This window comes from Neopsephotus bourkii, unplaced genomic scaffold (assembly GCF_033783945.1).
Source record: "Neopsephotus bourkii isolate Nb327-2 ecotype Australia unplaced genomic scaffold, CSIRO-AGI_Nbou_v1 NB_196, whole genome shotgun sequence".
NCBI classification, from domain to species: Eukaryota; Metazoa; Chordata; class Aves; order Psittaciformes; family Psittacidae; genus Neopsephotus; species Neopsephotus bourkii.
The window spans coordinates 9,323,073-9,337,363 of record NW_026900709.1 but is presented as its reverse complement, the minus strand read 5'-3'; the positions used below and the strand labels follow the sequence as shown (position 1 = coordinate 9,337,363).

The 14,291-nt window shown below is 39.0% G+C and overlaps 1 protein-coding gene across 9 annotated transcripts in view; it reads right to left on the bottom strand.

Annotated features, from left to right (window-relative positions):
* Positions 1 to 2,216: 2,216 nt before the first annotated feature.
* The window catches only part of ZNF385B (zinc finger protein 385B), a 169,008-nt gene continuing 156,933 nt past the window's right edge, over positions 2,217 to 14,291 (bottom strand). For all 9 annotated transcript variants that reach the window (XM_061379276.1, XM_061379238.1, XM_061379258.1 and 6 more), the window contains 4 exons: positions 8,147 to 8,392; positions 6,489 to 6,667; positions 5,301 to 5,402; positions 2,217 to 3,679 (listed from right to left, as the gene is read on the bottom strand). In XM_061379276.1, coding sequence (XP_061235260.1) covers positions 3,461 to 3,679; positions 5,301 to 5,402; positions 6,489 to 6,667; positions 8,147 to 8,392 — 746 coding nt within the window. In that variant the 3' untranslated portion in view covers positions 2,217 to 3,460. The remainder of the gene's footprint in view (positions 3,680 to 5,300; positions 5,403 to 6,488; positions 6,668 to 8,146; positions 8,393 to 14,291) is intronic.

Genomic DNA, 14,291 nt, shown 5'->3' with positions numbered 1-14,291 from the left:
CAGGGCAATGTGCATGCTAGCTTGTGTCTTCTTCCTTCTGCTATCTGACCAAAATCAGAGGGAAAGATTTATTATTGTTTTGACCTGCAGAAATGAGAAGCACAAACACCAGTATCTGGCAGTGGTCACAAAAGATCTTATTTCTACTAGTTTCCTTAAAAGTATGCATCTGTACAGACTACAGGACCACATCTTCTGTTTGATATCCTTTCTGAGAGGCTTCTGCAGCACAGGGACCATGATCCAGCCACAAGCACCCCTGGAAAGTTCCTGCTGATACATCTGCGTTCAATCTGGATCCTTTTAATTCTGGTACAGAAAGATGACAGTGTCAAGTGATAACCCCTGACCAACACACGTACCCCTTATGACTTCTGACTTCTTGCATAGGAGCAACTTGCAGCTCAGAGTGCAGCAAACAGACCTTGAATAACAGACATACAGGAGGATGTGATTCTGTTACTTTAACCTTATTACCTTAGTGGTTTGCACATTCAATACATTTATTCAAAGTGGTAACTGCACTGCAAATACTGTATTTCAGTACTCATTCTTTGCTATAACAAATTCATGAATTTCATAGCCAGCTGTCTGTAATGATATTACACCTTGGGAGAAAACATCCTAACGTATCAAAAAGTAGCAGATAGCCTTTGTGCAAGTATGATAAAAATTTTCTGCCTTATATAGAGCTTGTTTCTAAAATGCAAGGTCCCAGCAGGCATGATGAAAGGGTTTGCCATTTATAATGTAATTGTCACTCCTGATGTTCAGTTGTGCATGTCATGGACCTAAGTTTGGTGGCAAGCAGAGTTACAGTACACAAGATCTAAAATAACACAGTAAAGAGTACAAAAGGTGTTGAATATGAATCTGAACATGAGTCTTCCCTGGCTTGCAATCATAGCCCTTTAGCTCCTTGTGTTTCACAATTCCTCTCATTGCTGAATGACATGACACATTCTTTCACTCTTAGCAACCTAAATACTTCTCCAGTGTTAAGATGCTCTTTAAAATAATCAGGTGTCTGAGAAATCCATACACCCCTCACTGGTCCTCTCCTTAATACAGGTTTTCTGTATTCTTATATAGGAAAATTTTCAATTGCAGAAACTTGTAATTGCTTTCAATTTCTCATCACTGACAGTAGGTTATAAAAGCAGGTAAAATAGTGTTTTACAACACAGACAACTCTTGCTTCCTGAAGAACCAATTAAAAGACACAGTTCTGTAAACCCATCTCATTTTGGACAAAAAACATGACTTACTTACAAAATCAGACACAAATAAATGCACATGCAATAGTGTCTACTCATACCACCTTGTACTCTTCACAGACTGCAGAATTAATACAACTGTACCTACTTCCCCAGAGAATGCTAAAAGGCTGGACTCCATTACCTCCCCCTTGGCAGGTGACTCTCCAGAGAATTACCCTCTCACAGCACACTTGAGTACTCCACTAAATAGTGGGACTTGGGCAGAATTACACTTGCATGAAATGGACTCTAATAATGTTGCAACTAGGAGGTACATGTTGGTCTGTAAATTCTCTATTATAAAGTTCCTGGAATTTTTATTCCTCAGTCTTTGCAGATATGTAATGGCCCTGTTGGCTTGTGTTAACCCTAACAGCCTTACACTTGTCTTTTTACTCTTGTACTCTTCATTTTCACTTTGTATTAATGAAAAAAAAAAGAATTTTACAGAACAGATCAAGCTTTTTAGCAGCAAAAAAAGACAATTTCAAAGCTTCCCCTAACACCTGCCTTCAAAGCCTGCTACATCAAGCAGCTGCCTATTTTGCCCACACTTCAGAGCAAGTCTTGGCACCAAAGTGACCTGCTTTCAGTCTCAGGTATGCCTAGGCTGCTTTTAAAGTTAATCCTCAGTCGCCATCAGAAATGGCATAACTATGCTGTAGCATTTGGGTGGTGCAATAATAAAACCATAATCACCCACCTGGCTCTACTGCTGCTGCTTCTGAATCTCCAACGTAGTGAATGTTTACAGTCTTACTGCAAAAAGCACCAATAAAGGCTTTAACAGGATGTAGCAAGAAAAAGACGTTAAAACACAAGGGAAGTAAACACAGGTTCTGTAATTATGCTTTATTGCAACTCTAATGCTTTGTCTGCTCCTGAAGACTCCTGTAGCTAAATTTGTCTTTTCCAGCCTTCTCTTTTTTGTACTGGTTAATAAACACAAGAAACGTATATTTTTCTTATCATTTTATTGAAAAGGTACATTTAAAAAAATACACAGACATTTTACTATTATGGATTGCAGATAAAGATGCTCTAAAAGTTATTTATTTATTTTTTCCTTTCTTCCACCTGTTGTCCCCAATATCACATAATGACTTCAGTATGAGTACTGCATATTGATATCACCTTTATAAAAGGGTTGGGGAAGTAAGAAGATAGGTGGGACATTACTGCAATATATTCAGTAAACAGAGAATACAGTCAATTATAAATATTTTATGTTCTGTACATTATTGCATTAGGGAGCCACAACATTATGCAGCATCGTTACAAAGAAAACTAGTTAGAAATGAAGAAAAAGATATTTACGTAGAAATATATGGATCCATTCTCTTCTTGAACAATGCATGTAAGCTGTGGTAATGTGCAATTGAAAAGCCTTTTTTCTCTTTAAACATCGCTTAGCAACACCAGTGAGGAAACAACAAAAATAAGTTAAAGTAGCAAACAAGTAGTAACCTTAACTATATGTTATATGGCTTTCTATTTTAATTTCTCTAAATAAAGTGTGACACAAAAGAAATAATCAAAAGCTTCAGCGCTGCATTGCTTTCAAACATTTGCACAGAAACTAAAAATATTAAAATCAGACATGTGACACATCTTTAGTACTACACAAGATACACCAGTACTGGGACCTAGGACAGTACACAATCCCTGTCAACAAGAGCACACTGGGGAAAACAAAAACCCAAAACAAACAAAGGACGCAATGCATTTTTGAGATGTTATCCACAATCAGGCATTTGGTTCATCTACCTTTCTTTCCACATTAGGTTATACTCCATTGGTTTTCAGAGAAGTATTTACATAAGTGAGAGTTAGGAAGACCCTAGTTTTCAAGTCTGTCAGGAAAATATTTTACGTTCCTTGATTCCAAGGTGCATCATACACATTGAAAAAAAATATTAATAGATGCATGAATCATTAATGGTATAAATGTTATGAGCAATGAAGCTTTTAGCAAATCACTCTATCATGATTAAAATGAGAGAGAGAGAGAGAGAGACTGAGAGAGTTGTCAAGACTCCAAAATGCAGTACCGCCAGTGATGAGTTTTATGGTGTGGTTGGTTGAGGTGTCACGCAGGATGGCATTTCAAAAGAGAAAGACATTTTAAAATCTCAACCTCTTTCCTGTCTGTCTTTTACTCTTCCTACTGGCCATAGTTATTTCTTCTTCACATCAATAAGTTAGTATGGTGCAAAAAGTATGGAGGCAGGTGTTGCCCGGATGGGACCATGGCCTGGCCTGAGTAGAGCTGGTGGTATTGCAGGTGCCTGGAACAAGGATGCAGAGGGACGTGGAGGAAGGGACAGAGCTGACGATACAGCTGCAGCCGCAGCAAGAGGAGATGAAAGGAAAGCAGGAGCCAGCGGCTTAATCATGTCCTTCTGGAATGCAAGTTTTGCCTGGAATAAAACACACACACACACAGAAAAAAACAATGTAAATACAGCTCTCCTGTGCCGATTTTTACATGAGGGAAACAAATAAACCCTGACAAAAGGCACACTGTGGTTTCTCACAGAAGCCTCATCTCAGCTGTTTAGAAATTTTACCCACGTTGTCTTCTCACTCCCAGGGCAATTAAAGCAACTAAATCATATATTTAAAGAAACACAAGTGTAGGGGCACTCACACTGACATTTAGAAGAAAGCATCATTTGCAAGTGAACAATATTAAATTATGCGAATCATAACTGCGCAAGAAACTGAAAAAAAAAAAAACACGATTAAAACTTCAGTGTCAAAAGTCAACATTTCCACTTGCAAAAATGAACTGTAGAAAAGGAGGGCGGTCAAGATGGGAAACTAGTAGTGGTCCAGTGAGCTTTTTACCTGCCAATGAAGAGCTGCTCTTTGCAAAATAGAAGTATTTTTTAAGATGAATACCATAAGGAATTATTTCTGAATTATTGCTGTTTATGATCTTGCTGGTGCTTGTGGTGAAAAAAAGCTAACCAGAAATATATATACCACAGTCTCACTGAAAATGATTTGCACCACAATCCCACATTTATGGAGGCAAAGATACTCATGCCTTTCTTTTATTAATGGAGGCCTCTCCTTATGCAATACATTATAAAATGATGTATCACACAAGTGAAGATCAGTGTGTGCAGAACCTATCAAATGGGGAGACTCAGAGAAAGCCTGCAGCGTTTTCATTTGCCTCTACACAATTACAAAGACATATTAATATTTCAGTGTTTAAAGGCTTTTCACATGCTTCCTCTTACACATACACATTTGCATCTTTCTCTTCCCAACCTGTAAATTGTTTTCCTGCCATAGGTGGCATGCACTTTTCCCTAATGAATAAAACACAGGCTGAGTCATGAGCAAATAAACATCCAATCTGTGCTGTGCTAGAGCCAACCTGAACTCCGGCTATAGCTGACTGGCAGAACCAGCTGGGGAATTCCTGGAAATGTAGGTGGGTGCAAAAGGGGAAGGTCTAGGGGTACAAAGGCAGAAGAGGTGTTTTGGTAGACAGTGACAGACACAGCTTGGGCATGCAGATAGGCAACCAATTCCCCTAAACACTTGGTAAGTCTTTTGCAGCAATGTAATACATCTATATAGCACTGTTTTGCTGTATGCAAAGAATGAGCATTAGTATTTCTGTATCTTAACATCGTATGTCCTTTTTCCTGACTGCATCCATCATAACTGAGAGTTATCGCAGGTGCCCAGAAAGACAGAGTATATACATTGCAGCCTTCAGGCAGCAGTGCAGTAGCCCAGCAGAGCCAGTACATTTCCACAGGGCCACAATGGTTCATTCCCCGTCCCACTGATTATTCTCTTCTTCCTAGCAGTAAATAACACTCGGAGTGCTGTCTGTGTGCCTTTGACTGGGCAGACAGAATGCATAACTATCTTGAAATCTGATCCCTGAGCAGACTCAGCCTGAAGGGGGAGAAATACTGTGGAAGCGTCAGGTCAGTCACGTTCCTTTCTCTGTGTGGTGGGAGTCCCCAGGGTCACAAATTCACATAGACAGTGATAAGAAATAGAAATACTTACTGCTAAAATACTTGGGCTGCGCTGCAGTTTGTTGTAGGGACTATATTTAGGTTTCATAGGCTTTCCTGCAACTCTGTCCTTATGCCTTCGGCTGGAAATATGCTGAAATAAATATCCCCACATTTAATTACCTGTTTAAACATTTCTCAGTTTTGAGTTTGAAATTGATTTATCAGCAGGATATGCCTAAGCCCCCTGTTTGTAAGACTAAGTAGGTTCTTTAGAGTGAGCAATGATGAGTTTTGCTAAATTAAACATAACAATTTGGAGCACATCAAATAGAGAATCAGAAGCTAATCAAATACAGTGAGTTCTGTGATCCGAGACAGGCTCTGCAAATTATTGATATTTTGGTTGGTATTTCATTTTTCCACATGAGAAGCTTTGAACCAGTCAGAGCTGTAGTCACTAGGTCATAGGAATATTTGGAAGTAGGAGTTAAATTTCAGTCTCACTCATGAAGTTCAGTCGCATAAATAATTCAGTATTAGCTGAAGGAAGAACCAGGATCCAGGGATATGTCTACCCCATGCAATTTAATACCGTCTGAGAGATAACTGAAATAAAAAGGAATGAGAGAATACAGCCACAGAGCACAGTACCATCCTGTTAAGAGCTTCCTGTTTAGGTATCTGTATTGGCACAGCTCTGAACCCAGGGCTAATTGGCTCGGACAAAGCAGAGCTGCATGTTCATACAGCTACACTGTTAATGATAACATTGCTCTACACAGTTCAAACGCATCTGCAGTATTACCCTCCTGCTGATTGTCCTAAACCAATAGATTCAAGTCACATTCTCCTTCTCACATAGTATTAAAAAGTATTCCAGCAGATGGAAATAGCACCAAAATGGAATTCAGGGAACCTCAAACTAGAATTTCTTCCATTTAGGAGACCAGAGTTCAAACCTCTCTCTTGAGGAAGCTTTTAAAACTAGATTTGCTGTTATTCATTGATACTGACACTTTGTCCACCTCTGCTTTTCAACTATTGAGACCACATTTCACCAGGCAAAACAATTAGCTGAAGTAGACCTATAGGGAACTATTTAGAAATAGTTGTGGGGTGACAGAAAAGAAATAATAAGTTCACTTTTCACCAAAATACCTTCACACAGACTTATACCCCAGCTACAATACCGCAATGCAATTAAAACCAGTAAAGGATCTCGATACATGCAAGCTACCTGTTTAAGCTGAATTTCTGAATTGACATGGACATCACAGATTTCACAATGAAATGTCTTGTTCTGCAGTCCTGAGCCTTTACTGCCATTCTGCACCTTCAGACGGGATCCAGGTCGAGGGTAAGACTTGATGGGACCAGCACCATTCCGAGCCTCAACCATAGTCTTGTGCTTGGACCCTAATGGGCAAGGAGGTGCTTGTGAGTTAATGATCAGCAAGATATGATTATGTCCATTAGCCTTGGGACTTTATGCAACACATTTATCTTCATGACAGAATGATTCAAATCACCACAGAATGGGGCTAATGATGAATCTGGTTTAGGTCAGTGTAGTTTTCACTTCCTTGATCTAAAGGGAAGCCAGACAATAAAAGAAGGGTTTGTACAAAAAGGGAACAAGAGAATGCTGGACCACCACTGCCTCTATGTTTGGGGACAGTGTGTGGAACTATGGCCAAGATGTTTGTTCTTCTGCCAAAACCCATATAGCTGGTGAATCACAGAAAAAGGCATAAGCCAAGAGTGGGAGAGGAACCACCTATCACTCAGAACCTGCCTAGGAACACTAATATTTCAGTAAGTATCCTCTGATTTGGAAAAAAATGGCTGCTTTGTCCATTTCAATGGCTTGCAGCTGTAAAACCAGTTTCACTGGTTTGATAACAAGCTTTACACCTGCAGCACAGCACAGAACAGCCAAAGCACATTGGGAATGCTGCCTGTGGCCTTTTAAAGGGAGCATATCTAATCTCCAATAATTAAAAGCTTCCAGGACATCTAGGAAACCTAAGGAGCCCACCCTAAAATCATAATCAAAATGTCTATAAATTGTGCCAGAAAAAAAACAGAGACAGGTGAAATACGAGAGAGAACTTGTATTAGGAACCTTAGTGTTACGGAAACCTCTATGATCATACCATGATCTTCACTATGGAGGCATGAAGACAGGCTGAGAAAGTTGGGGCTGTTCAGCCTGGAGAAGAGAAAGCTGCTTGGAGACCTCAGAGCAGACTTCCAGCATCCAAAGGCAGCGTATAAGGATGCTGGGGAGGGACTATTCATTAGGGACTGTAGTGACAGGACAAGGGGTAATGGGTTCAAACTTAAAAAGGAGAAGTTTAGATTGAATATAAGGAGGAAGTTCTTTACTGTAAGGGTGGTGAAGCACTGGAATAGGTTGCCCAAGGAAGTTGTGAATGCTCCATCCCTGGTGGTGCTCAAGGCCAGGTGGGACAGAGCCTGGGTGGCATGTTTTAGTGTGAGATGTCCCTGCTCATGGCAGGGGGTTGGAACTTAAGATGATCTTAAGGTCCTTTCCAACCCTAACTATTCCATGATTCTGTGATTCTATGATGCTGACTAGGTAACATGACCTTGATGTTACCTTAACAGAATTTTGTCAAGCTTATAGAGTACCTGAAGGATGGTTAGAAAAAAAAAAATTGAAGAGCTTTAATACAATATCAAACACCATACATGAAATTGTCATTAACAGAAATGTTTTTGTAACTTGCCATTACAAGTTTCAACTGAAAGATTTTTCAACTAAAAGATTCTTTAGTGAAATGTGGCTACTACAGTGCCAGAAAAACAGCTTGTTGCACTCTATTTTAAAGCCAATAATGCACCACTGACTTGCACTGTTGCCATGCTCACCTGTATTGTGGGCTTCTAGTTGTGACAGGGAATTCACAGCCACTTTGCATAATGAACAGTAAAGTAGTTTTTTGGCTTTTTCCTCTTCAGACTCAGAAACTGTGTTAGCAGCTCCATTTGTGCTCTTGGAAGATGTTGCAGGTGTTACAGGTGCCACTGCTGCCGCTCCAGGTTTGGGAAGAGAAGGACCCGTTTCTGTACCAGACTGCAGAATTGCGCTGTTGGGTTTCGCTTTCCCTTTATCTTCTAAAAGAATCAAAATACGTATGTCATAATATGCTGCACACAAAATTCACACAGTAATAGTCCTGTGGTTTTAGTGACCCTAACACAACAGGGGACTAATTCACCTCATTTCATACAGGACAGCAGCATCTTTGAAATCTTGTTAAAATCCTACCATGAAAACGTGTAATTTGACAAAAGGGGTGATTTTCTTGTTTTAAAGGTTATCAGTGAATACAAATGACTTCAACAAATTCACGCCAGCTGTTGCTGTCATGCTGCAGGTTTGACCTGTTGAAAGGAGCCCAAGAAAGCCCAAAAGACAGCCAGAGTTAAGGAACGGAGAGCCCAAATGTGAGGCTTTCAATGGGGATTATAAAAATATTTCTGAAGAGCAATATGGTTGCTTTTGGAATGGCTCCGGTTTCTCAGAGTCACTGGGAGGATCCTGAAAGGCTCAAGCACCACCTTGACATAGATATCCCTCATTTCAGTTACAGGAATTAACTATGGTACTACACTACACACATGAACACAGCTGCTAAAATTCTGTGTGTCTTTCCACAAACAATTCCCCATGTATCTGGAGATCAGATGGCTCCGATGTGCATTCAGTGCATTCCTGTACCACTTCACAAGCACGAGTCAATCATCTGTGCTCCTATGAGACAGGTAGGCAGGTATTACTTCATTTCACAGATGGTGATCACAAGGCGAGAGATTAAATGTCCCAACTGTGCCTAAACTGGAAGTCTGTGCCAGAGCCAGTATTCAAATTCTCCTTGCCTACCTGTTGTCAGCTACATGATCTCCTTGCATTTTAAGCTATTCAACTGCAGACCTTGTGACCACAAGCCATACTAGTTGCCAACAGTAAAACAAGCTCAGCTATTATGAACTCGGGATGGGAGCGGGACAGTACAGCAGTGCTGGTATGAATGACCCTGACAAAATGGACATAAGAAATGATTGCATAAGTGACCCATTTCCACCCTGAACAATAGGAATCAAATCTTATTACTAGAGCAAGTACTATCAAACAGCAACTTCTTAAAAACTACTTATATCCCATTTTAAACGTATGGCAGTTTTAAGCAGTGTTGAACATATTTGAAAAAACTAGGTCCTATTTTGAGCTTTTGGTTATTTTTAAATACGGGCCCTTGCACTTTGTGTTTACAACAACCAAACTTTGTCTCAACAGAACTCTGTATCAATCAGGCCAATGTGGTGCTACCAAAAATTCCGTAAACAGGACTTTACCCCCTCCAACAAACACGTGAGAGTGCATATGAACCATGAACAGGCATTCTGAAACTAAAACCCACAGTTGTTGGCTTATTTTTCAGAAATGCAGTGCAGTACATCAATTTTAGATTGTTAAATAACATGAGAAAGAAAATTCTAATAAAAGATATTTAAAAAAACAAGCAACAAAAATACTTTGAAATTACATGATATCAACTAAGCACTGTAAATGATCAAGTACTAAGACTACTATTAGGACCAAATTAAATATAAAACCAGATTCTGAATGCATTCTGGTTGATAAAGTATGACAAAATAAAGTTATATTAAATCATTGTTCATAGAATATTCCATTTTAATGTCTCTGTATAAGGTAATGTTATATCTGCAAAATATAGAATGTAATATTTGACTTGCGAGTCTTCATAAAATACATGATTTTAGTAAACAGCATTTGCTAACATTCTAAATTAAAGAGTTTTCAATACAGAAAGTTCTTATAGGTGCTAACAAAAGGAAAAATGCTGAACTGCTGAATTCACATTACAGGAAAATACACTTCTTGTTGTTCTATGCGGTATTATGCCAGACTGCAAAACCCATAGTACCAGGATATATATGTGAGCCTGAGTGCAATAAAAGAATGTTCCTCAGTACTTTGCATTGCAGGCCTTAAAAGTGTAATACACCTGCAGAACTGCAAGCTGTATGTTAATATATAAAGACTACACTTTTAATTTGTTTTGGGTTTTTTTTTAATGCTTCCCACATTTGTGGGTTGTTTTTGTGTTTTGGGGGGTTTTGTTGTTTGTTTTTTAATGTAAGCATAAAAATTTGGTGGTTTTCAAACACTTTCTGGAGATAGAAATAATTCCTTCCTGTGAGAGAGAACATGAAGGGGGGTAGCAAGAATACCAGAGGATGTGCACCAGGGTGGACCCCTGGCCTGAGAGGCTCCCTGATGCAGCAAGAGCACCAATTACACTCTGGCCTGTGGCTCCTGACCTTGTGGTTCAAATCATCTGCAAAAAGAGGGAGCAGATTTGTATTTCTTTGTTTTGCCATCAAACGTCTGTGCAGTGAGATCCTGAGCAACGGACTAAGATCCATTTTACACAGGCCCCCAGTTACTATCTCAGAGTAATGATTTTCCATTACTGAATTTAACAGATGATTGAAAAATGACAGATTTCGTTCCCCACTTCTCCTCACTTAACCAGCCACCAGCTGATGTAGTATGACAATTTTAAAAATATTCCCTAGGTTTACAGTGTTTTCATAATACAAAGCAATTCTAGAGCACATAACGCACAACAAGCTAACAAGAAAACTTCTAGAAAAATAGAAGTTATCAGCATCCAGCTGGGCTCAATTCTGCCAGTATCGCAGCTTTTGGAAAGAACCTCAGTTCATATAATAATTCCATCATTTGGAAAGCTTCCTGACACAAATAAGCCCTTCACTGATGAGGATGCATAAGGAGAGATGTACACTCCTCTATGAATTAATGTTTCCTTCCACCATTCTAAATATTTAATGCAGAACATCTTCAAAAATCATAATTGTAAGGTTACTATACAGTTTAACTCCCACAGAAAGTACACGGAGCTAAGTGCATATTTGTCACTGCAGTGGAGCCAGAACTGGGTTTTCCTGGCTTCTAAAATCAGAAGATTGCACTTCTCCAAATGCGTTTTTGATAACAGCTTATGTATTTTCAATTCACAGAATTCAAAACACCATTACTTACAGTTTTATGTTTGAGACAAAAATGCCAAGTATTCAACTGTGCAAAGCACAGGAAATGCAAATCACGTGTATATACAAAGCCCAAAGAAGATTATTTTTTTATTTGTACTTACAGCACAGAGCTAACAAATAATATCTCCACGTAGAAACCAGAACTGTAGCTGTTAATGCCTGTACACATATACATATATATACATATACTTCCAAACTGTAATCACCATCTGGAATACATGTGGATGGCTAGATGCAGCTGTAGGATTATAGTCCTCTTGCTATTTCTGAAGGCAAGTGTTATTCAGAAAAGGCTCAAATTTGCTCCAATTTCCACCTGGGCAGAGTCCACAAAGCCCAACAGAGCCAAGCAGAGGTCAAACAAGTGCATGAGCAAATTCATCCTGCCCAGAATCAGGGTTGCACCAGCTTCTGCTGCACAGCTCATCAGAGCACAGCTGGAAGCATGAGACCACCAACCCCCTCCCAGACAACTGTAATTGCAATTCAATCTGAGTCAGGATGAGGTTGAAATGCTCCTATCGTAACTCACGAGCAAGAGGTCCATTGAATATCTAGCCTTTACTGTTGCACTGTATCCAACTATGTTATTTTTCAACACAGAAAGGCCATACTTCATCTCTGCTAAATTCCTGTCTTTGAATTAAGTCTCCCTTTTCCTCAAGACTCTGGAGAAGTAAATCAATGGTTCTTACTGAAGCCTGAATTTATTTTGAAATAGAGCCCAAGGAAAAAAATAAAGCAAGATAATTAAGTATTGCTTTGGGCTCAGTAATATCAATGTGCTTGTCGCTTACTTACATTGTTTCAATGCTGCTTTGAAGCTGTTTTCACATATTTCTGGTTGTTTGCCTTATGTTTGTGTCAGCACCATGTTAAAATTCAAGACTTATTTATCTAATTAGTACTGCCTCATTTCAGCTGTACATAACAAAGCTGGAACACAGTACACGATAACATCTGACAGGCCCAAATCCATCAGGTTCTAGCTTCCAGTGTAAGACCAGCTGAAGTGATTTAATGACCTTTGTGGGTCATGCGACTCGCACTACAGTTGCTCTCTACAGACTCTCACTACAGCATAAAATATAGAACCTACCTTTTAATACTGAAATCCTACTTCAGCAGGATTCAGTTTGCCCTAGCTCAAAAAGGGGCAAAAATATTACCATAAAACTTATTCTCACTGACCTCAACCTGCATCTCTTCTTTCCAGTTATTTTTTCCTGGTGAACAACTGAATGTGAATGTTCTGCCCCAGTTCACAGTCCAGCAATGAATTCAGTCCATTCAGAAAGCAAAAAGAATATTTTTTTTTTTATCCCCTAACCATTCCATTAAGCAGTTCAGTTTTTAAGGTACCTTTAAGAGAGTTCGCTTTGTTTACTTTATGATTTGTATGGAGTGTTTACAATTGTATAACGTATACATAGTTGCACATTATGATGTTATACTGCAAAATGATGTCCTACCATACTAAAACGTGCTTACAGGTATTGCTTTCTAGAACTAGGAAACAACTTATTTTATTTGAGTGAGACTAATGACTTCAGTGCATGTTAGGCAGAAGTTCCAATTTGGACTTCATAATGAAAATATACATGCTATTTTCAACAGAAAAGTAACTTAAAGTTCAGATCCTTAATTCAAAATTGAGATTCTAACAAAAATAAAAACAAAGGGAATTCTAAAACGACTGTAGAAATCCAGAAATCTAAATGATAAATGTTTTCTGTATCAATAATACTCATTGATACTTACATCCCGCAACAGGCCTATCTGCACATTTTTTATCACTGAAGATAGATACACAAGACATAACTTTGCAATAAACTGTTTCACAACAGCTTGTTCAAATAGTAATTGAAATGAAAAGATTATCCAAGGTAAAGATACACTTGCAGGAACCCTTTCCAACACATATGATAAAAGCTTTTAGATACAAAGTTCTGCTATGATCCTAATAACCCTTAAAAAACTGCCAGGTAAATTGCCTGCCTGTATGTGTAACAAATAAACCTGCTCTTGCTGTGATGGTAGCTGAAGAAATAATATTTCACTTAAAATACATATTTTGAGTGTGTGAGAATGTGGTAAAAAGTATAGCTTTATACCTGCCTGTCTCTCCCCCAGAAGCTGGGACTACTAGCTACAACTTGTGCTGAAGCCACAGACAGACAAAGAACCTGGGACAGCCTTTCAGCGTGGCACTGGCTGCAATGACGGCAGCTTCCCACCAGCAAGAGACCATGTTTATAACCATGCACTGCCAGGCTTCAACTTCACAACTTGCCTTGTGCCAGGTCCTTCACTGCATCCCCCAGCTGAAGGCACTGAACAGCAGCCATACACAAAGTACTCGCCACGTAAGGGCAGCACAGACACTGCAGAGTGCCCACTGCTGCTCTAGACAACCCTACACTGAAGCTCTTTTTGAGAGATTTGCTCATTTCCCATCCTAGAAACAGAGATTTGTTTTTATAAGTCTTCAACCTGCTTGCACAACAGAACATACTGCCAGGTTAAAAAAGAGCATAACAGAAAAACTATTTTCAGCAGTCTAGATACTTATTCTCCTTCATAAAGGTAAGAATATAGTAAATACTTGTGTTCTTTTTCATCTTTAAAGACTTGAAGCAAAGAGCCATGCAATTTCCAGCATAAACCATCTGCATTAGGAAAAACACAGCAACAAAGTAATTTACTGTATAACTCAATCACTTCACGGTTATCAAGGATATACAACCAGTGAGCAGAACTGGTTAGATTCAGCATGGTTAGATTCAAAAACTTTGGTGCAATCAGCCTTATTTACAGTAGTATGCTACAATACCACATCACTACTAAAAGAATGACACTTTAAAACACAAACGGCCTGATGACCCCGAACACTTTCAATTAATTTCTGACT